Source organism: Protopterus annectens, chromosome 9.part0 (genome assembly GCF_019279795.1).
Source record: "Protopterus annectens isolate FY-2018-M chromosome 9.part0, PAN1.0, whole genome shotgun sequence".
Taxonomy (NCBI): Eukaryota; Metazoa; Chordata; order Ceratodontiformes; family Protopteridae; genus Protopterus; species Protopterus annectens.
The window spans coordinates 1528825698-1528849135 of record NC_056743.1 but is presented as its reverse complement, the minus strand read 5'-3'; the positions used below and the strand labels follow the sequence as shown (position 1 = coordinate 1528849135).

At 38.0% G+C, this 23438-nt stretch overlaps 1 protein-coding gene across 1 annotated transcript in view; it reads left to right on the top strand.

The window, feature by feature from the left end:
* The window catches only part of LOC122812162 (E3 ubiquitin-protein ligase TRIM39-like), a 230563-nt gene that overhangs the window by 61882 nt on the left and 145243 nt on the right, over window positions 1-23438 (top strand). Inside the window, exon 3 of the mRNA XM_044084483.1 lies at window positions 203-433. Coding sequence (XP_043940418.1) covers window positions 203-433 — 231 coding nt within the window. The remainder of the gene's footprint in view (window positions 1-202; window positions 434-23438) is intronic.

Below are 23438 nucleotides of genomic sequence, written 5' to 3'. Positions count from 1 at the left end.
CAACAAATCAGTACAATGCTCATCTGCATTAAAGTAAGTTGTTGAAAAAATCAAATATCAGTTGTCCACATAGCCAACAGACATACAATTTGCCCATTTTCCTGACATGTATTTGCAAGTATTTGAGTGTGATAACATTTTGTTATTGAAGTTTACATCAGATTGATTCCTTGCTAACCTAATATTTTATTTCTATGAACAGACCATTGTGGATTCTCAGAAACAGAAGATTGTTGAAGAGTTTGAACAGCTGCATCAATTTTTGAAAAAAGAACAAGCAGCTCTTCTCACTAAACTTCACATTGAAGAAGAAACAATCCTAGAAGCAGTGAATAAAAATATAAGAGCCCTATCACTGCAGAGCTGTACTCTTCAGAATCTGATAGAGGGCATCCAAAAAGAATTATGGCTACAACATGCAGCTTTTCTGAAGGTAAGATTCCACGCTGTATGAATGCAGGTACTTACTTATATATCAAATAAACTCATTTTGTGACACGAGAAAGCTGGGTATTTCACCAGCCAAGATCAAATCAAATAACTTTGTGAGTATAGTAAAAAGTCAACCAGAAACACTTCTTGAGAGCAATAAAATGGTACAATATGACTGATGAAGCCTAGTGAGAGAACCTGTACATACGTGGAATATAAGTTGTTTCTGGGTTTGATGCTTGTGCAGAGTTTAACTTAATGGCTATGTTTGTATAGGACTTGCGACCATTTCTGATTTCACATCATATCAGTGTCTAACACTTTTTATTTTTACAACCTATTTTTCTGCTAAAGCACATTTTGTGTAATGGTTTAAAGCACCACACATTCCACAAACTTGATTTTTTGCTTGATGTTATTTCTTTATCTTGCATACCAACATTGCATATACATTGAGTGGTCATTAACAACGGGTTGCCATTTTGGTTAATGTGTTTTGCGGCATGTGAAGTCCAATCAAGTTTTATTCTTTTGTTATTTCTGCTTGGCTAAATTTTCTCTTTATTTTGCAATTAATCAATTGATTGCAGAATTCACTTGTACAACACTCACCAAAAGTTTCATCAACCATTAGGCTTTTTTTCTTAATGATCAGCATCTTATGCAGTTGTCACTTATGTCACAGATAGCTCTGTCTCTGATTAATGAATCATGCAATTCTCCAAATTCACAGTCATGAGCACTCTATTTCAAATCAGTACCATGAGTATCAACAGTGCCATGTGTCTCTTGATTTCTGGTAAATAAAATAAAATAAAATAAAATAATGGCTAACATAGGTTAAGTTCTTTATCAGTTCACAATATGCCTGTAATCTTTTCAGTTCTGTCAAAATGCTTTACTTCCCATCGCTCAAAACAGATGTATTAGATATGTTAATGATTTCCCTCACCTACAGTATGAAAAATATGGCACATTTGACCGAGTCTCGTTTGTCACTGAAGCATTCACACTAACATATAGCTCAGTTCACTTGATCAAAGACTTTCAATTTTCTAGCACATTCCTCTGCAGTGTTAAAACAGCTGGAGGTTGAATCATCACAGTGAACCAAAAAATGAAGAAGTAATTACAGTGAAAATAGGCACAGTCATTGTTTTGCAAGCTAACGCCTTGCGTGATGCATGAAAATGAATATTTTGAGGTGATGGCTTATGTACAAAAATGTAAAAAAAGAACTTTAAGATACTTGTCAGTAAAAGTAAAATATATTGAGGATGGAATGGGGAGAGTAAATAAAGTATGCCTATTTCTGTCATTTCTTTTAATTACAAAACATTTGTTCACAAATAGCTTAGTGGTGAAACTTTGAAAAACAGTTTCTTAAATAATTAAACAAGGAACACTAGCAAGAGAAGAGTGTAAACCACACAAATATCAAAGTACAAAAGCAAGACATATAATGTTCCCATTCTTTAAGCATTATCCAGGATATGCAAGCTAGAACTGGCATAATAGACCTTGTCAAGGTCTGAGTAGGTTCAATGAGGATCTATCAAGATGCCAAGATGAAGCAGATAACCAGGAGGTACAGATCAGATTTGACATGTATCTTGTGTAGGTACAGATGAACCTTTAATAATCATGTGACAATACATTCCTTTGAGTTTGCCATTGTGAAGCAATGTATAACCTGGTGATAGCAGAAAGTGAAGTTATTAAATGTTATGACAAGAATATAGTGCTATAAATTCACATGAAGACAAATAAATCGAGCCTTCCATTGTGTCTGGTAGGGGCAGGGAAGTGCTTTACTCACAATGCTTACCCCAGAAACCCAATTAGTTCACATATATACAATTACAGAATTTATGGAAATTGTCTGGTTTTGTATACCCACACTTCTTGCAAACTGTACTACAAATAAAACCCTGGTCTTTACTCCTAGTTCATAGGATCATAGAACCATAGGAGGTTGCTAGGGTATTGGCTCTGAGGCCCTTAGAAGCCTAGCCAAGTGTTTAGCCCATGTTTAGACAAATCATCACCCAAACCCCCTGTCCAGCAGGGACACTGGTGGAATCCCAGGGGTGTATTTTCTGTTTCCCATCCAGTTATCCAGGTTGCACTTAAAAAGGGATAATGAGGTACTCTGTTTGACGTGGAGAGGGAGTCTATTCCACAGATGGGGGAGTCTCTGGGACACAAATCTGTCCTGCCAGCACATCCTATTGATATCACAGACAAGGCTGAGGTGCCACTTACGGGTTGCTCGAGTGGAGCTTGACTTGCGGATATGCAGCAGTCCCATCAAAGCAGGGTCTAAGATTGCTTTGTATGCCAGACAGAGGTCACTTCTGAGGAGTCTGTATGAAACTGAGTGGAGGGACAGGGCTTTTAGCCTATCTGTGTAGGGTAGATGTTTGAGGCCCTGGATTCTCCTTGTGAGGAACCTCTGGGGTCTCTCCAACTGCTGCATGTACTTTGCAAGGTACATGCCAAAGGGGGAATTGTACTCAATAATTGGCCTTATAAGGGAAGAATACAGGGAGGTTATGACCTCTTTGTCCCTGAATGAGATACCCTTACTTATGAGGTGGGCCATATAGAAAGTTGTCCATACAATGGAAGCAATATGGTGGTCAAAGGTCAGGTTACTATCAACCTGTTTGTCCAAATCCCTCACTGCTAATTGTGTACTTAGGACGTTGTTATTAATGTGATAATATATGGGGATGTCACTCTCCTCAAAGGTGATGATGATGTATTTTTTGGCATTCAGCTTGAGTTGGGGTCCAATAGTCCTTTTACATAAATTTCAACTGATGCTCAAATAGTGAGGGGTACTGATAACACTCTTAGCACTCACGGTTGAGAAACAACAGTCTGTGTTGCAACCAATTTTGAAAACATCATGCTTGTGTTCAGGTTTATCTCCATGTGCTTAGGATCAGGAAATTATGCTTGAATCTAGGCTGATTTCATAGATGTTAAGGTAAAATTACACCCCTAATTAAGTCCAATAACTTGCTTTAGAGGAGGATGCAATATTAAACTGCATCTATTAATTCTGAATAAAAAGTAGCAAGCCTTAACTGAAAATATTTCCATATGTCACTTGGCAGCACAACCAATATCTTCTCCAGAAGTTAAAACAAGTATAGGTTAGCTCGGGCCATATCTTATGGTTAAATATCTTAAAGACCTTAATAAAACAATGTCCTTCTGAGTCCAGTCAGGCCACTGGGTAGGTCTGGCACCTAATTTAAATAAGGTTTGACCCTAGATAGAAGGTTTAGGAGAACTTGGAGGAGGCATAGAATATGTTTTATAAGGGCTTTAAACAGCCAGTGGGTACCCTTTCTTCAGTACTATAATCATATATGACTACAGAACGAAACGGTATAAAAAAACATTGAGCAGGAAAGTTCTATTCATAAGTTTGGTTTCTGATCTAGCCTATGGACCAAGATCATGTTTATTAATTGTGAACATTTTAACAGTAATGGTTGGTAAACTCAAAGTAAGGGTTGCTGCAGGAAGCAATTGGATGGATGTGTCTAATTGGAATAGGGTGGTGCTCTATTATGACAGGTCAGTGACCGTTATCTGTGATCAAACAGCCAACAAGGCCAGTCACTTTCATCCACAGACTGCATCTGTGAGTATGGAGATAGTATTTCATCAATAGACTATATCAATATCCACTCATTATATATTTTAAGGAATATATAAAACTCAGATGTCTGTTTGTAATCAACAAGGCCAGACAAAGGTGAAATGGAGCAGTAGACAAAGGCTCTATTATTCACTCAATGCACAATGGTTCCTGTGCACTTTCCTAGTACCTCTCCTCTGTTTTCTCCTCATTCTGACCCCACACCATCCAGATAGATTTTTGTGTCTTGCTTTTAGCTTTTTCCTCCATTTTAACATAACCTAACTGACCAAAAACCACAGTAATAAGAGTAGTATGTGTTAAAGAAGACAATGCATTAAGCTAAGGATATGGAAGCTACTAGGCCCCAGAAGTCATGGGGATTTAGATGCTCTGAGGTGTATCTTAGAGATTTTTACAGCCTTTTGATCCAATGATGACCTGAACAAAAATCATGAGAAAGGAAAGAAATTCAGTCTCATTTTTTTTCTTTCAAGGAAAAAAAAGGTTGTGCAAAACTTTAATGCTCAAAGCTAACAAAATAGTGGTTCCCAATAACCTTAGATGAAAATTGTTTGTAACAACATATAAATCTTACCTAGGAATAGTGCCTGTCTCCACACACCTCCAAAAAGGTAGCTACCTTATATGTGCCCATCTAGTACTAGACTGGGATGAAAATAAAAGTACAAATGACCACAGACATTCATTATATAGCTAAGGTTATGGGGAAGGACACAAGAGCACCTGGATAAAAACCGCAGAGAGAGAGAGAGAGAGAGAGAGAGAGAGAGTACATGCAGGCTTCACACAGAAGGAATCACAGCCAAACATTCAACCACAGAATCAAGTGCTGTGATATGGCAATGCTATTCACTATACCAGTGATCAGTTGCTATCAGTGGTGCAGCGGTTGGCATTGTTGCCTCACAGCAAAAGGTTCTTTGGTTTAATTCTTGGCTGGGTGCTTTCTGTGCAGAGTCTGCATGCCCTCCCTGCAGTCATTGGGCTTTCCTCCTGGTGCTCAGTTTCCTCCAACATTCCAAAGATATGCAGTAGTTGGATTGGACACTCTGAATTGGCTGTAGGTCCAAGTGAGTGGTACAGATGAACTACTGTGGCAGGGCTAGCCACCTGGTGGTGTAAACCTTGGCCAAGATAATTGTCACTGTTGAAAGTGACATCCAACCCCATGTGCAAAATGGGAAAAAGGGGTTGAAGATGGATGGAGTTGCTATCAAACACATTCTGCCCAGACCACTACATAAGTCACTAGTTGTGCATAATGCTGAAGTTTGTGATGGAAAGTGAAAGCATATGACTGACTTGCTACTTTTAGATAGGTTACAATCCCACCTCCACACACGTAGTAATTTTTATTACAGACAACACTCTCACATCTATCAATTACAGCCAATTCATTAGCAGTGCACCCCACTTATATTCATTTACATTAAAAAATTAGCTACCATTAGCTATTCAGCCAAAGTTATTGATGGTGCACATCGCAGATATCAGATTGCAATATAATAAAATAATTGACCGTGATAATTTATTTTAACACTCCCTCTCTCTCTTGCACACACACACACACACACACACACACACACACACACACACACACATATATATATATATATATATATATATATATATACAGAGATGTCCCATCAATTACAACAAATTTTGCAGCTGTGTACACTTCAGATATCTGACTGAGATAAAATGAATGAATAGTTAAATAATGACCATTTGGATTTCAATTTCCTGCTTTCAGAACCATACAGTATGTAACCCATTGTAAAGCACCTGCAAATACACACATGTGACCATCTGTAAGTGATGGTGACTGTAGACCTCAGATGTTCGTCTGCAATCAAATTAATGAATAAAGATATAACTGCCTCACCTTGTACCCATTGCCAACATACCTTTCAACCTCTTAACCCAGAATTAAAGAGAAAGCTAAAAACCAAAGGGGACAAAAGACCAAAATCAGGAACAGATATTGACTTTATATATACTTAGTAATTGCTAGAATAACAAGTTTTGTATTAGCATGCTTTTTCTGATTGCTTTTAAGTCTGAAACTCAAATACCTGTCATTATTTAGTGACTGCAATCCTGTCAGATCTGCCAACATAAAATAAAATAAATGTTAGAAAGAACAGACCATAGTATGAGGCAAAATCGAAGACATTCTGCAACATAATGAACTTTTGAGAGCATCCATGCCCCCACACGCATACACACATACATATTACATACTTATAGAGACACGCACACATGCAAACATGAGCACATGTGCACTTTTACATGTACTCATACAGACACAAACATGTGCAGGTGGGTGCACACATGCACATGTGCAGACACACACACACACACACACACACACACACACACACACACACACACACACACACACACACACACACACTGTTATGACCATCAATTAGAGACACTGGCATGACTGTGACAGTATAAGTTAGAGGTTTGATTGCTGTCAAATGAATGAATAAATACATAAGTAATTGCCACACAAGAATGTGTCTTCTCAGATCACTGCTGTAAGAATATAGTTTCCTGTAAGGCAACCCACTGCAACTCCACGCCCATACCTTTCAACCTTTTAACTTAAGAATCATGCGAAAGCTAAAAAATAATAGGTGGCAAAGGACCAAAATCAAAGACATATTAGAAAGTTGAATAGAATAACAGACTTTGCATTAGCAAGCTTTTTCTGAAAGCTATTAAGTCAGAAGCTCAAATGTCTGTCATACATTGAGAAACAGGGCAAGACTTGAGGCAAAATTAGAAACATTCTGTGGAGTCAGGGACAGCCAAGAACATCTTTGACCCCCCATCCCCCCCCTCTCTTTCTATATATATATATGCACACACACACACACACACACACACACACACACACACACACACACACACGAGTGCGCCACACACACACACACACACACACACACATATATATATATATATATATATATATATATATATATATATAAACACACACATATAAACACACACATACAGAGTCAGGCATTACCATCAACTAAACCCACTTCTATGACTTTGACTGTAGACCTCAGAAGAAGTTTAGTTCTGAGCAAATTAATAAATAAATACGTAACTGGTACAAATGCATCTTTTCAGCTCACTGCTATCAGAATACAGTGTGCAACTCACTGCAACTCCCCAACACACCCCTCAACCTCTTACAAGAATCAATAAGAAAAATACTTGGTGACAAAGGCCAAAAATCAGCAACAGATATTGTCCTTATATATTATGAAAATTAATAAAATAATTACTTTGCACTATCATGCTTTTTTTCTAAATTTGGTTGTAAGTGTAAAACTCAAATATCTGTCTTCAGTAGGTGACTACAATCCTCATTGATATGCCAGAAAAAGAAACACAAAGTTTACAATGAAAAATTAAAAGCATTCTGTAAAAATCAGGGACAGTTTAGAGCATCTTACGTCCCTCACACACATTTACATACATACATATATAATACACATGCAATCACAGGCACACTTTAATGAAGTAGAGCAAAATGCCCTTTAACATATTAGAGAAATGGCACAAGTATTAAAAAATCATACAGATACTTACAAAAAGAGACAGCATGAGTCAGAAATGGTGCCTCACTGCTTCATGGCTTCAAACAGCAGCAAAGTGAGTTGCTTTTTGAGAGATGTCTATGCCTTCTGCAAAAGGCAGGAAGACCTGGCGAGCAAATAAGATGATTTCTTTTTTTTTTTTTTTTTTTTACAGAATTTGGACATTCTCAGCAGTCTTTGCATGTACATTAGTGTGAAAAGTAAAGTTTTTTTTTTTTTTTTTTATGGAGAGTAAATGTTGTTAGGGACACATTCTCACCACTTTATTTCTAAGTTGAGGGAGGGCTATTATTCTAAATTCTTGAAGACAGGGAGGCTGGCTGCTGCTTTGAAACAGTTGCCTGAACAACAGATGCAAGAGAAAAGTACATCCCCAGGTAGTTTATAGACATTTGAGGTTATAGGGCAACAGGGCATGGGGCTTTACCCGATGGAATACACGTAACAGCGTCATTAATATCTTCCTTAGTAATAGAGGTGCAGAGATGTTTAACATCTTCCTCTTTTAAATCAGGTAGAGAAAATGATGCAAGTAAATGGCTAAGTATTTTGTTTAAGTCACCTTGGGAAGGATGGGCTGTGTGTACCTATGCAAAAATGGTCAGTCTCTCTTGTTATATTCACAGGGTGTGTTAGTAACCTGTAATTCACCTTCATGACCTAGATGTATGTCATATTTCTGCCTCTGTTTTAATAGAAATGCTAAAAGCTTGTAAAGTTTGATTCACAGTGCCCAAGACTGAAGTGATGCTCTGCATAGGTACAGTTCAGCACTCTCTTTAACTAACTATGATAGCTCAGTTTTTACTGATTTGTATTCTTTCAATGTTTGTTTTTATTTAAATCTGTGGTTCCTACAGGCTACACACACATTCTAGACCTGTGCATCAGACTGCTTTAATATGACATCAATATTAGCTAGAAAGAGCTTTTGCCAAGGAAAGATTGCTCCAATTTACAGGACTCACACTAGCTGTATGTGGACATGACTTCAACAGGACTAACCTGCATAAAGTTTTCTAACTTTGATTTAATGCCTGCTATTAAATTAACTTCTTGAATTACTGTCGCTCATCTTGTATATTCAAAGAAGATCCAACTTGTAAAAGATGATAATCGAAAACAACTCCTCAAGATAACAGGTAAATAAGGCAATGAATCCTAGACCATAAAGACTCCCCAAAAAAACTTACTTTATTAAGTAACACAGACAAATGAATGAACACTTTCTGCCAGGTTAACTGGCCTTCATCAGATTCAAATAAGCAGTAATTATTCAATTTCTTATATATACTTCCAACCACAGGAAATTGAATCAGTTAAATCAAGGAAGTGATGTATATGCGGATATAAAAATTTATAAATTATATGATGAGTAAATGAATAAATAAATAAATAAGCAGATATTAAGTAATAAATAGTAAATATATTGTTGATAAAATCTTTATAAAAGACATAGATCTATATTAAACGTATTAAAAAAACGCTGAAGTGTAAAACCTTATACATATGTATAACATTTTTAGCAACCATGTACAAAATCCATAAGGAATATATATATATATATATATATATATATATATATATATATATATATATATATAAATATATATGTATGAAAAGTATACAATTAATAAACATGTTTGTAAAACACTTAAAATATTAAGAATATAAATATAATAAAAAAATACGCAATAAAAAAATACACAGAGAGAAAATGTTAGAACATATTAAGCCCTAGACTTCCAAATAGGTTTCAAAGAGATGTTGTCATTTATTCCAGGGGGGTTGGATGCATTGAGCCCAATTTGCCATATAACTTTTTTTTTCCTCAAGTAAAAGCTTGTCATCACCACCCCTAGGCTTAAAATGTAACTTTTCAAGTATAGCAAAACGAAAAGTGTGGTTAGAATTATTAAGCTGTGTGTGTCTAAGCAAAGCATTATTTATGTTTTCCTTTTTAATATTATATATGTGTTCATAAATTTTATTCTTGAAATGCCTGTCCATTTTCATAGGTTTATAGGTTCATAGATAGGTACTAGGCTATCTGCCCGAGGGCATTTATAAGCCTAGCCAGTATGTGTCAGCGTTCGCCGCCCCATTGATTAATTAACTGAGCCTCTGTCAAGAAGAGCCAATGAAGTGATCCCAGGGGTGTATTTTCTGTTACCCATCCACTCATCAAGGTTTCTCTTGAAGAGTGTTAGTGAGGGGCTCTGCCTAATTTAGTTAGGAATTTTGTTCCAAAGCATGGGGAGTCTCTGTGACAGGAATCTATCCCTCCAGCATGTTCTATTTATTGTTGTGGCAAGGTTTAGCTCACTAGAGCGAGTGGCTCGCAATGACTTGGATTTCTTTAGGTGGAGCATGTCCATCAATTCTGAGTTGGACATGGCTTTGTAAGTCAGGCAGAGATCACCTCTGAGTAAGCGATATACCACTGAGTACAGCTGGAGTTTTTCCAGTCGGGCTGCATAGGACATTTGTTTGAGGCCAGTAATCCTCTTGGTGAGGTACTTTTGTGGTCTTTCCAGCTGTTGGAAATGTCTTGTGAGGTACATCCCAAATGGGGCATTGTACTCTATGATGGGTCTGATGAGTGATGAGTAGAGGGGCACTATAACCTCTTTATTTCTAGATGTGAACCCTTTAGTAATTAGATGGGCTACATAGAAAGCTTTCCTAACTACGTTGGCAGTAGGATTGTCAAAAGAGAGATTACTATCTACCTGGGTCCCCAGATCTCTTATTACCTCTTCTGTATTAAGGGGTCTGCCACTTATGTGGTAATTCATGGGTGTTTTGTTTTTCCCAAATGGGATGACTATGCATTTTTTGGCATTTAGCTTGAGACCATGACTTTTACACTAGGTGTCCATCTCAGTAAGGCCCTTTTGGAGAATGTCCATGTCAGCCGGAGAGTCAGTTATGGCTCCCAGTTTGCAGTCATCGGTGAACTTGGTTATCCATAGTCCTCCTGTGTTTGCCTGTACTTTTGAGAAGTATATGCCAAACAGTAGGGGTCCCAGGACTGAGCCTTGTGGGACACCACTTGTGACTGGTTTAGAGTCAGATCTGAAGCTCGCTATTCTTACCGTGTGAGTTCTGTCTGTAAGCCAGTTGACAAACCATCTCGTGACATAGGGGTTTATATTCAGGCTGGTGAGTTTTTCTATAATTCCCGAGTGGGGAATGGTGTCAAAAGCCTTGGTGAGGTCAAGGTAGGCTGTGTGAATTACCTTCCCCTCATCTATGGCCTTGGTGACTGTCTTGAAGAAGTCAACCAGGTTTAGTAAGCATGATCTGCCCTTAACAAAGCCGAACTGGGTCGAGTCAAGTGTTTGGAGGTTTCCAATGTCTTTGTTAATGAGTTCCATGATGATGCGCTCCATAGCCTTGCAGACCAGGCTAGTCAGGCTTATGGGGCGATAGTTACCAGGGTCAGTTGTGGCCCCTCCTTTGTGGAGCGGAATAACCGTTGCTGTGCACCATTCTATGGGCATGTAGCCTGTAGAGTGGCTGAGGTTGAACAGTGTGATTAGGTGGGGGGTTAGTTCATTCTGTAGTTCGTGCAAGACACAGCCTGGGACACCATCTGGCCCCATTGATGCTGTGCTTTTGACTTTTGAAAGGGCTGTTTTCACCTGTGCATCTGTGATTTCTGGGACACTACACTTGTCCGGTATTGTTGTGGGCCCTTTTGGGGGTGAGAGAGGGGTAAAGTTTGCACTGAATCTATCTGCCAGGATGTTTGCAATATTAGTTGGTTCAGTATATTTTGTGCTTTTTGCACTAGCTCAGAGCATATCTGTGAGTTGCCACTTAGATTCTTGACATAGCTAAAGAAGGATTTGTGGTTATCTTTCAAATCCTTGGCTATTTTTCTTTCGAAGTTAGCCTTGGAGGATTTTATGAGGGACCTTAGTTTCTTACTGATACTGATCAGGGATGTCTTTCCTTCTTGGGATTTGCTTTTTTTCTGAACTAGTTTCCTCCTTCTATTGTATAGCCTGTTTATGGCAGGGGTCCACCAGACTGATTTCCTTCTCTTAGGGGAGTGAGTCTTGGTTTTGCTAGGGATGACATGATCCATGCATCCTTGTAGGTGCTCATAGAGTGCATTTGTAAAGGTTCCTGCATCTTGGACACTGTTATCCTTTAGCGTGGGTGCTGCGAAACCTACCACCTCTGTCTTAAGTAAGATGAAGTTTGCTACAGAAAAGTTTTTCACTGTGATTTCCTTGGTTGGAGGTAGTGGTGTGTTGTGGACATCCAGAGTGATTAGTTTATGGTCTGATCGAACTAGTGATGGGTTGACTTCTGGTGTGGAACATCTGTCGCCCATGTTGGTGATGACCAGGTCCAATATGTTTTCACCTCTGGTAGGGGAGTTTATCAGCTGATCCAGGGCATTTGAGTTGATAAATTCAAAGAAGCGCTGGAACTGAGAGTTTGTACTTGAGTAGTTTTCCCAGTTAATGGTAGGGTAATTGAAACTGCCCAATATCATGATGTTTGGTAGGACCTTCATGTTTTCCAGTATCTCCAGAAAGGTGGAGTGGTGGTCCTGGGTCATGGAGGGTGATCTGTAGCAGGCCACAATTTGCATTGCAGATTTGCGTGATGTTAATTGCACAAGGATGATCTTGGAGGTATCATGCTGCACCACTAACCTGGAGGTGTAGGTATCCTTGATGAATATGGATACACCCCCTCCTTTTGTGTTTCGGTCCATGTTCTCTGGCCGAAATGTGTGGTATGAGTTGTAGCCCAGTAGTGCTGGGGTGCTCTGTGGAGCCTTGAACCAGGTTTCAGTTACTGCACAGATGTCGACATTCTCCATACTGAGGAGTGCTTTGAGTGCGTGCATTTTGAGATTTAAACTCCTGGCATTGAGTAGCATAACCCTCATTTTTTTTATTTGTGATGTTTACGGAGGTGGGTTTGACTTTTGAGCTTTGCCTAAAAAAAGGCACTATGGGGGCAGCAAGAGCCTTGGCCAGTATTCGAATGCCTAGGGGCTGACAGGTGCAAGCCGTCTCTTGTGAAGCAATGAGGCATGTTGTGCATGTCATCCCAGGCTGACAGACACTGGATCCCCTTTGAATGACACCAGAAGCTTAGACAATTGTTGAAATTGATCATTTTTTCTTTATACTGTGGTATCATTCTTGTTGAGGGCAGGATGCTGCTCAGGATCAGGGTCATACCCGCCTGGGCTACATGATCAGAGAGCTCTTCCATGTCACTTTTCATGTAGTCCAGGGAGGTACGTCTCAGGTCATTCACACCAACATGAACAATGATAGAGTTATATTTGTACTTGTTCCGGAGTGACCTGAGTGCTTGTGTTATGTAGTGGATTCTGGCTCCCGACAGGCAGCTAACAGTAACCTTCTCCTTGTCCAGCCTAGTGAGTGGGACGTCAATGTGCCTGACAGTAGAGTTGCCTATTACTAGTGTGTTAAGTATGTTATTTCACCTTAAGGGCTGTGATTGTGCGGCACACTGATTTTGTGTTTTATGTGTTGTCTGGTTTGTGACAGGAGATGCAGGCTTTTTGGGTGTCTGCTTTGGAGGTCTGTGATGCTTTTACAGGTTTTTATTTAGAGCCTCCGAGTATGATTTTGTGTATTTATGTGTATTTTTTGCCAGTGCTGGTTTAGTATGTCTATGTGAGGCTGGAGGTGTGGTGCAAGTGTTAACCTTCTCCTCATGACTGCCTGTTCCAGTCTTGGGTGGAGAGAGCTTAGCCTCCAATTTAGCTATATAATTGCATCTCTCGCATATGTTAATGTTTTGTGGTAGGAGGAGAGGGTTGTCTGTGTACATGAGGCAGTTGTAACATTGCCTCAGGATACCCAGGTTCACCAGCTGGACTGGAGAGTAAACTTGAAATTGCCCTTTGGTCATGCCTGAATAATAGGGTGAGCTGCTTAGTTGCTTGGTTGGTGAGGCGTGAATAATGAGCCTTGCCCTGCTGGGCAATCAAGTGTCAGGGTATATTACTGCTTGCTATTAGGTCTGAGCAAGTGCTGGACTGTAGGATGCTTTTTAAGTGCATAGGTTGAGAGTTAGACTACTTTCAAGGGAAAAACTGAAGAGGAGACTTGGTGGAGCTGGGATAAATTTAGCCCTAGCTAACCGGCACTGCCCGGATGTGCAAAACCGTGCAAATGCGTTTTTTACAGCAGGGAAATGAAAGAGATAAAAATTAGCCCATAATGGCCTATAAACTACTAACTTCTGGGCTGGAACCACTCCTCCAGGGACAGATGGCTGCTCAAAGCTCCCTCTCTCACAGGTGAACAGAGAAACCTCCCTCTATCCAAGTAAGGTATGGGCAACTCAGAAAATTGTAACACAGCCCTGAATTCAGCACTAGCCTGAAAACTGGACTATACTAGCTTAGAAAGGTGGGAAACAAGAAAGTTTTTTTTTAAAGATAAGGCAAAAACAGTAAAAAATACACTTAAAACAGCTTTAAATGACTACAAACAGTAAAAAATACACTTAAAACAGCTTTAGATGACTACAAGCAATCAGAAAAGGCTTTTAAACAAATTACCCAATTAACCAGTAAAAAAATCTCAAAACTGAGCCCTGTTCCTGTAGTCTTCAATCAGACAAGTTCTAACTGTACCCTCCTGCCACTGGGGTGCAGGGGAACTTTCTCCAATGGATTAGTGCTCAAGTTATACAAACAAAGCTAGATTCAGCAGACCTGGATCTAGTCTATGCTATAGCAAACAAGGTGCACCAATTTCAGTAAGAAACAGTTCAGATATGCAGGCACTATAAGCCTTTAACCAGAAATTCCCAGCTCAGAAGGGCAGAGTCCAGCCTCTCCTCCCACAAGAGTGCAGACCACGAACCTTCTTAATGTAAAATAACTGGCCTGAAGCCCAAGTGCTTAAACCAGTACTAATACACTTTTAGAACAACAGACATTGAGCCTTCAATCAGCAGTTCTCGACTTAGAAGGATGTAAGCTACCTGTCCTGCCACAACAGTGCAGACCACAAACCTTAATGTAAAACAACTGGCCTGAAGACCAAGTGCTTAAACCAAAATGCTTAGAATGATAGTTACACCAAGCAGTAATAAATACAATTGAGTACTTTTAAGATGACACAAAAGCAAAATAAAGTAGGAAGAAACACAAATACAGTAAAAGCAGATGAAAAAGTGCAATTTTTTTTTTGAGTGAACAAATGACATGGGCCCAGGAGGAGTATCCAAATGCAAATTTACAAGAGGGGCGGGCAGTTTCAAAGCCACCAAGATTAACACCAACACCAAAACAAAAACAGGGAGGGTGGGTGGGGAACTAACTGAAAAAACAGAGCCACAACTTCCAGCTAGATAGTATTCAATGCAACACAAATAAATCAATTTAAATGCTGTATTATTTGAAAAAAGTGCAGATAAAGATTTACTTAAATTCACTTATACATCCAGTTGATTTGATTTCATGTAGGTCTTAGCTGGCCAAAGCTCAGAGTTTAAGCAGAAAATAATCCAAAATGTACCACTTATATAAGGCAGAAACCGAATAACAATGAAGTGAACTACCCCACTTATCACTGGCTATTCAAGAATTCTAACAAGCATTAACTGAAAAACAGAGCCACAACTTCCAGCTAGATAGTATTCAATGCAACACAAATAAATCAATTTAAATGCTGTATTATTTGAAAAAAGTGCAGATAAAGATTTAATTAAATTCACTTATACATCCAGTTGATTTGATTTCATGTAGGTCTTAGCTGGCCAAAGCTCAGAGTTTAAGCAGAAAATAATCCAAAATGTACCACTTATATAAGGCAGAAACCGAATAACAATGAAGTGAACTACCCCACTTATCAATGGCTATTCAAGAATTCTAACAAGCATTAACTGAAAAAACAGAGCCACAACTTCCAGCTAGAAAGTATTCAATGCAACACAAATAAATCAATTTAAATGCTGTATTATTTGAAAAAGTGCAGCTAAAGATTTACTTAAATTCACTTATACGTCCAGTTGATTTGATTTCATGTAGGTCTTAGCTGGCCAAAGCTCAGAGTTTAAGCAGAAAATAATCCAAAATGTACCACTTATATAAGGTAGAAACCGAATAACAGTGAAATGAACTACCCCCACTTATTACTGGCTATTCAAGAATTCTAACAAGCATTAACTGAAAAAAACAGTGCCATAACTTCCAGCTAGAAATAATTTAATGCAACACAAATAAATCAATTTAAATGCTGTATTATTTGAAAAAAGTGCAGATAAAGATTTACTTAAATTCACTTATATGTCCAGTTGATTTGATTTCATGTAGGTATTAGCTGGCCAAAGCTCAGAGTTTAAGCAAAATGCTGGGCAGGCTGTACACATAGCTAAATAAGCTACACTTTTGGTATTACAGTTCCCAGTCTGAAAGGTAATCCTATTTTTGCTCATATTTTCCAAAATTACACTTTTTCCTCATATATATATATATATATATATATATATATATATATATATATATATACACACTGACTGCAAGCTCCACATTTTGTCGTTCATTTAACTCCCTTTTTATACTGGTCTTTCCAATTATTTTCTAATCGGAGTTTATTATTCCTGCCAGTCTTATACACAAATCTAGGTTGATGTCCCAGATGGCTATATACATCATTAGTGCCTCTTAACACATTCCAGTTCCTCCCTATAATATATTTTATAATGGGTGTATAAGTACTATATTTTAAAACCATAGCCTTAGAAAAACAGGAATTGGTTTGCTTGTTACTTTTCTCCTGGTGAATAAACTCTTCACCTAACAAAGGTTTGTAGAGTACCCCCCATTGAGATAAAACATATTCAATTGTTTCTTCTACTAAATTGGCGGGTTACCCTCTTTCCAAAACACACTTCCTATTAACCTAAGTTCTTCAATAATGTCTTCTTGACAGGAAGTCATTCTTGCTGCCCGTATACATTGCCCTTTCAAAATACCTTTTTTCTGTAGAAAAGGGTGGCAGCTTTGATATTCCAAATATGAATTACTAAAAGTGGGCTTGCGATGTATATTAGATTTAAAACCTGAGGATGTGTGTGAAATGTATGTGTCTAAATAAGACAAACCAGTTTCACTGAATGAATATGTAAACTTAAAATAGGGACAAATACTATTCAAATAACTAACAAAACCAGTAATTGCATCCTTCTCACCCTTCCTTAGGATAAAAACATCATCCAAGAAACATACATAAAGGGTAAAATGGTGCTTAAACTCACTATTAAAAACATATCTGTTCTCCCATTCAGTGAGCACAAGGTTAGCGAAGATGGGAGCATAAGAGGCCCCCATGGCTACTCCTTTTAGTTGTCTATAATATTCTCCTTCGAAGTAAATGAAATTGTTTTCTAATACTATACTCATTAACTCCAAAATTAAGAGAATCTTGTCATTATTGAGACCAGAATCTTGTATCATAGATGTATGGAATAATTCTAAGCCATCATCTTTAGGTATAGAATTAAAAAGATCCACTACATCTATGCTTACAAATATCAACTTGCAATCCCACAAGTCATGTTTCATTCTGCTCAAAAAATCCCATGAATCAATAAGCTAATGTGAAATATTTTTATACACGTGTTTTAAACAATTGTCGATCACAACCCCAATAGGGTAAGTTTTAGACCTACTTCCTGATACAATGGGTCGAAAAGGCAGATGCAGGTAATCCTTGTGTACTTTTGGTACACCGAATACAGTTGCTAGTATGGGGGAAGCAACTTTAACAAATTCATATATGTCGTTTGTTAGTCTCTGATCCAGAAGAAATTCCTCTAGCCAAGAATCAATCCGTCTATAGGCTATATTAATTTCATTAATACTTATAGTCTCATAAACTTCAGAATTGTTTAATATATTATACATCATTTCTGTATAGTTAGTCTGGTCAAAGAGCATGATACCCCCTCCCTTGTCAGGTTTCATCACTCTAATTGTTTTATCTTGACAAAGCTCCTGAAATAACTCCCATTCTAATTTACTAAGGTTGTAAACCTTCTCCTTCCCATTGGCCTTATAAGCATAAGTCCTATAAATGTCATCTCTAATGAGTTTTTCAAGGTTGGCAAGAATGGGTAGTAGGGGGGGTTAAATGTGCTCTTTTTCTTTAACTTATTAATATCATAACTCTCTTGTTTGTCTTTGAAATATAAAGATAAGTTAAGTTTTCTAATAAACAATTTGACTTCTAATATGGTGTCAGTAAGGTCCAATTCAAACATGGGCATGAATTTCATCCCCTTTAGAAACAAGGAAAAATATTCAGCGGTCACCTTACGGTCAGTATAATTAAAAATCTTAAAGTTCTTACATTCATATGTGACTTCATTAATTTTTGCTATCTCTGTTGTTGGTCGGGATAGGGTGTTCTGTAACTCTCGTTTTTGTACCAGGTTTTCTGTCTTTTCTGTCCCGAATCCCATGAATTCCCTCTGTGTCTCCAATTGTTCATTTTGTGGCCCTTCCGAAAATTTTTTCCGGAATGGTTTTGGTCATATCCCTGATTTCGTTTGTCACCCCCTTTACTAGCGTGGTTAGTTCTGCTACCTAAATGACTAGACTTTTGGATATATCACGGTGTTCAGCATATTTAATTTTATTCCAAACATAAGCACTTTTCTCTTTGTATTGTATAATGTCCCTTTGTATTTTTCGTTCCTTTCTTTTAAAAATAGCTGCAGTGTTTTTATTAACTAAACTAAACTGTTTATTGTAAAAGTCTATCCAGTTATCAAACACTAAATCCTCTGTGATTTCTTTGTTTAACTTTTCAATATCAATAATAAGTCTGCTTATTTTGGCATCATTATGCTTAATCAGCAAGCGCATAAAATTAAATCCAAAGTCATCAAACAACAAATTAAATTCAGTCATAACGTCTTCACTAAAATCTATCCCCATAGGCTCCTTAAAAACTCTGAGGCCCTGGGGTACAATCTTTAAAATAATACATTTCTCAAAGTAAGTGTTATCAATTTGCATATATTTAATAAGATTCATTTTCTTCTCCATACCTAAAATTTTATCCTTAAGACAAATATAGTTGTCACAACAAGAATCATTAGCATGAAAATTCTGAGTATGAGAATCATTAAAGTCCACAAAGCTAAAGTCAACTTTTAAAAAATCTTCCACACGTGGGACAGGTTTAGCAAGTAAGCAATCAGCAGTGTGTGTGCTACTAGTTATTTTTTTTAGCATTTGTACCTGCGCTGGGATCTTGTCAAGGGAATCCATCTTATTTTTATTTTATTCATTTTATTTTATTCATTTACTCATCGTATAATTTATAATTTTTTATATCTGCATATACATCACTTCCTTGTTTTAAGTGATTCAATTTCCTGTGGTTGGAAGTATATATAAGAAATTGTATAATTACTGCTTATTTGAATCTGATGAAGGCCAGTTAACCTGGCAGAAAGCACTCATTCATTTGTCTGTGTTACTTAATAAAGTATGTTTTTTGGGAGTCTTTATGGTCTAGGATTCATTGCCTTATTTGCCTGTTATCTTGAGATATTCAAAGAAGATGATGAGGTTGGGTGTTCGTTTAAGTTGTTTATTATGCACAAACATATCAGGATGTATGACTGGAACATTAAACTTAAACTAACTGACTGACTGCTACACACATACATGCTTTCACTCCAGCTACTCACTCAAAATGGCACTCTTCTTGCATGTGCTCGGTAGTTCTATGCAAGTGTGCATAGATTGGAATAGCTCTTAAAGATACATACACACTCTGATCTACAGTTACTACCTATCGTTATTTGGCTTTGGAATGCTTCAGAGCTAAAAAAGGAACAAAATCTAGTAGCATGGCTTAGTTATTCTCATAAACTGTTCTGATAGCCTCTACAAATGAAATCATATTTTCTAAAGTTAGCCAGTAATTTGATTTTTAGAGTCTTCATTCTAGGTAATAAAGATAAAATCTTTGTCATCCTTCCTGTTATCATCCCAATATCACACTGCTAATTGTCTTTCATGTCTTCATTTAGAACCTGTTGGACTTTTGTGGGCATCTGTGATTTTGGTTTAGTTTTGTCCAAAATGGAATCGGAGGCCATATTAAAATCTCTGTCAGCTAAAATATGTGCCCAATCACTGTTCGCGTTTTCTCAGCTGGCTAAAATTTGGTAAGAAATTATGTGCCATCACAATTACGGCCATAAATACAACACAGAAGAGCATTACTCTAATCAATATGCACTTTGGCAATTGCTTATCTCCCCTCATTATCTTTAACAGTTTCTCCTACCTACCATTGTAGTCTCTCATTTAAAAATATTGCCACACCTTTCTTAGATGAGTAAGCTAAGTTAGTAGCTATGGTATTACCTAGCAATATGTGCCTATGATGCTTTCTGGCCACTTTAACTTCATGCAGAAATAAAGTGTCATATCTGACTGATTAACATTTGAAAACATTTTTTTCTGCTTGGAATTTAAGCCTTTGTAACTGAGAATGACTGATTACAAAAACATAGGTCTGGATTGAGAAAATGTTGCTGCATTATGCTAACTAAATTTGTGCAGTTTGTGGTGACCCACAGTTTATTTGTGATTCAGAAAATCCCGCAACATGAAGTGGCCAGATAAAATAACAGGGTCTGCCATGCGATATGCTAATGACTGTATAATGAGGCACCATGCATGCTAATGAGGCCAAACAAGATGGCAGAGGAATTTAGAATCATTTAAAAGACTCACAAAGTAGCAGTGCCCACCCACTTTATATTTTGGACTCGGCTATATACGCATGTTCAGGTGAAGTAGATTACTCAGCTAAGTTAGGGGTTGCCCCAGCAATGGTAAATGTGCATGTACAGGAGGATCTCATCGCAGCTGCTGTGCCTGGTGGTGCATGATGTCACCCCTGAAAAAAAATATGTACATAATATATATATAAAAATAGTATAGGCATATATGTATGCAGAAACAGAGTCAGTATGTGGAAAACCAATACCAGGCTATGTGTACCCATAGGCAAACCAACTAACAATGCACAAAGGATAGGACACAGTTCGTTGGTACAAAAGAGGAAGGAAGGTGAGTGAACCTCCTACTGGCTAGAACTCAGTGGTCTAAAGCTTTTGTCATAAGCACAATGAGGCTGTCTATCTGGCATAATGTAGATTCACCCCTCTGTCTGCCATTATGTAGATTCACCTGTATGGACATAATGAGTATGCTAATTAGGACTCAACTCATTATTGTTTCTGAATCACTCAATTTGTTTGACAAGTACACCTGGTAAATATTGTGCTGATTTCTCCATGATAACATACACATGCCTGAGCTCCTGCTAGCAACTCCAAACATGTGCAACCAGTACATGATTATAGGGATGAGGGAATGTTCATGTCATATTTAACCATCTGTTTGTATTTCTCCTTTCTCACCCTCTTTGTCTCTATAATTTTACCTATATACATTTATTTGGTTTATTTTTTTTTTATTTCTTTCCATTTCTTTTACTTTTATATACAGCAGCAGAGAAACCTGTACCCATCTCAATGGCAAGGCCTGTCATTCCCCTACAGGTGGCAGCAGTAGCACTACCAACACCACACCAGCAGAAGTATTTAGCACATCTAGGTCCCAGCCTGCCACAGTTACCTCCACACCTCCTACTTTACCTGGTCTGGAGGTTGGTACAATGATACATAGGGGCAGCAGTACAAGTAAAGGTGATGCCTTTGTCACACATCAGCAGCTGTCTAAATTTGTAGAGGTGATACCCAGTATGAGGTTGGATGACTGCATCGTCCACATGGAGACCATAAGTCACATAACTACTCAGCACTGACTCCATATTCTGAGGCAGGATCCAGTGGAGACAGTACCTATGGTAATGAGTGATCTCCCACTGGGTCTAAGCTTCCAGAGATTGCATCTGTGAACACCTGCTCCCGCCTATCTCCCAACCTGGTATTCCCCTCCTTTTTATGTCCATGCCAACTTCTGTTGGTTTTATACTCTTTTCTTCGCCAGTGTCTTCCCTCTGTGTCTGATGTTTCCTTTACTATTGTGTTCCCCTCCCTCATTATGTTACCATACAACCTATCAGTCAAATATGTCTGTTTTATCCTACTACCTAACCTACCCCTCTTACTTGCCTAGCTTCCTTCCCTAACTTTCCCTTTTCTAACAAAAAAAAAACACTCCTGCACATACCTCTCAAATGTCCACATTTTTTGCAGAATGTGTAGTTGTTTGCCTCAAAGAATGCACAATAATGCAAAACCTGCCATTGTATTCAATATCTACATTTCTAGCAGCAAAATATGTAACTATGTCCCTGATTTTGCCGTTTTGGTTTTGTCCAGAAGTCTTGAGATACAAAGTTGAGAGGAATACTCCAACCTCATCTCCAAACTGCTCATTCTTTATTTACTAAACCTTTTGTTGTATCTTCTGCTTGCTCACACTTTTCATCTCTTTCCCAAACTCCCATTTCAAACCTCTAATCTGGTTAAAAATTAGAAAAATAAGCCCAAAAAGGGTTTGTGAATCACTTATCATTTTGTTGTCTTACCGAGTGTGACAGGCCATGGAGAGCATCATCAGTGCCCATGTACAAATGATGAGAGATGCTACTGCTCAGTTTACAGCAATAATGGAGTCCAGCCGATGTCATGTCCTACATAAACTGGCCTTGGCTGCCATCAGTCATGCAAGTGAGCCATACAGTAGTTGTCAAATATGAAATAAGGAAAAGTGTTTGTATTTAGTCTGACTGTTTTCATTTACTTTGACTGATTTCTTGGCTCAGTTTTTCACTAAGTGACATGTAGTTTGTCAGAAAACTAGATGGTGGGTTCTTATCCCATCAGATTTGCATGTTTGCTTTACACTTTTCATCTTTCAGTCTGCAAATGTGTAATGTTCCCTTGATATGTGTTTTCCTGACATACTCAGTATGACTGCTTCTGTGGCTTACATTACAACTGCACCGTTTGGGAGACTATCAGTAGTAAAGGCATGGGCTTAGTTCTCATGAGGCCTGTCTTTTTTCCTTCTGTCAGTGTGCAACATTCCCCTGATATGTGTTTTTTGACACCTTCAGTGTGAGTGCCTCTGTGGCTCAATGTTTGGGAGGATATTACTAATAAAGGCACGGTTTCAAATCTAACAAGGCCTATCTTTTTTTCTTGATATCAGTCTGCCAATGTGTAACATTCCCTGATATGTATTTTCCTGGTGCCATCACTGTGAGTGCTTCTGTGGCTTGTATTGCTAATGCACTGTTTTTGAGAATATCACTAATAAAGGTGTGTGTTCAGTTCCACTGAGGCCCATCTTTTTGTTCCTGCTATCAGTTTGCAAATGTGCAACATTCCTCTGAACTGTATTTCCCAAACACCTTTACTGTGTCACTTACTCTGGTTTAGCTTGTTAAGGAACTTGGGGTATAATGTCAGTGGACAGAGTTGATGGGTAAAATCCCCCTAGGGATGAATGTTTTCCTTTTGTTCATGATATTCACATTATAGTAGAGGTACACAGCTCAAATTCTGATGTTGACGGGACTGGTGTAGGTGCATACATCATGTTAATTAACTGTATCCCACCTCTCCTGTCTGAGTTTCACATATTCTACTTTCAAGAATTGCCAGAATCCCTTATCCATTGT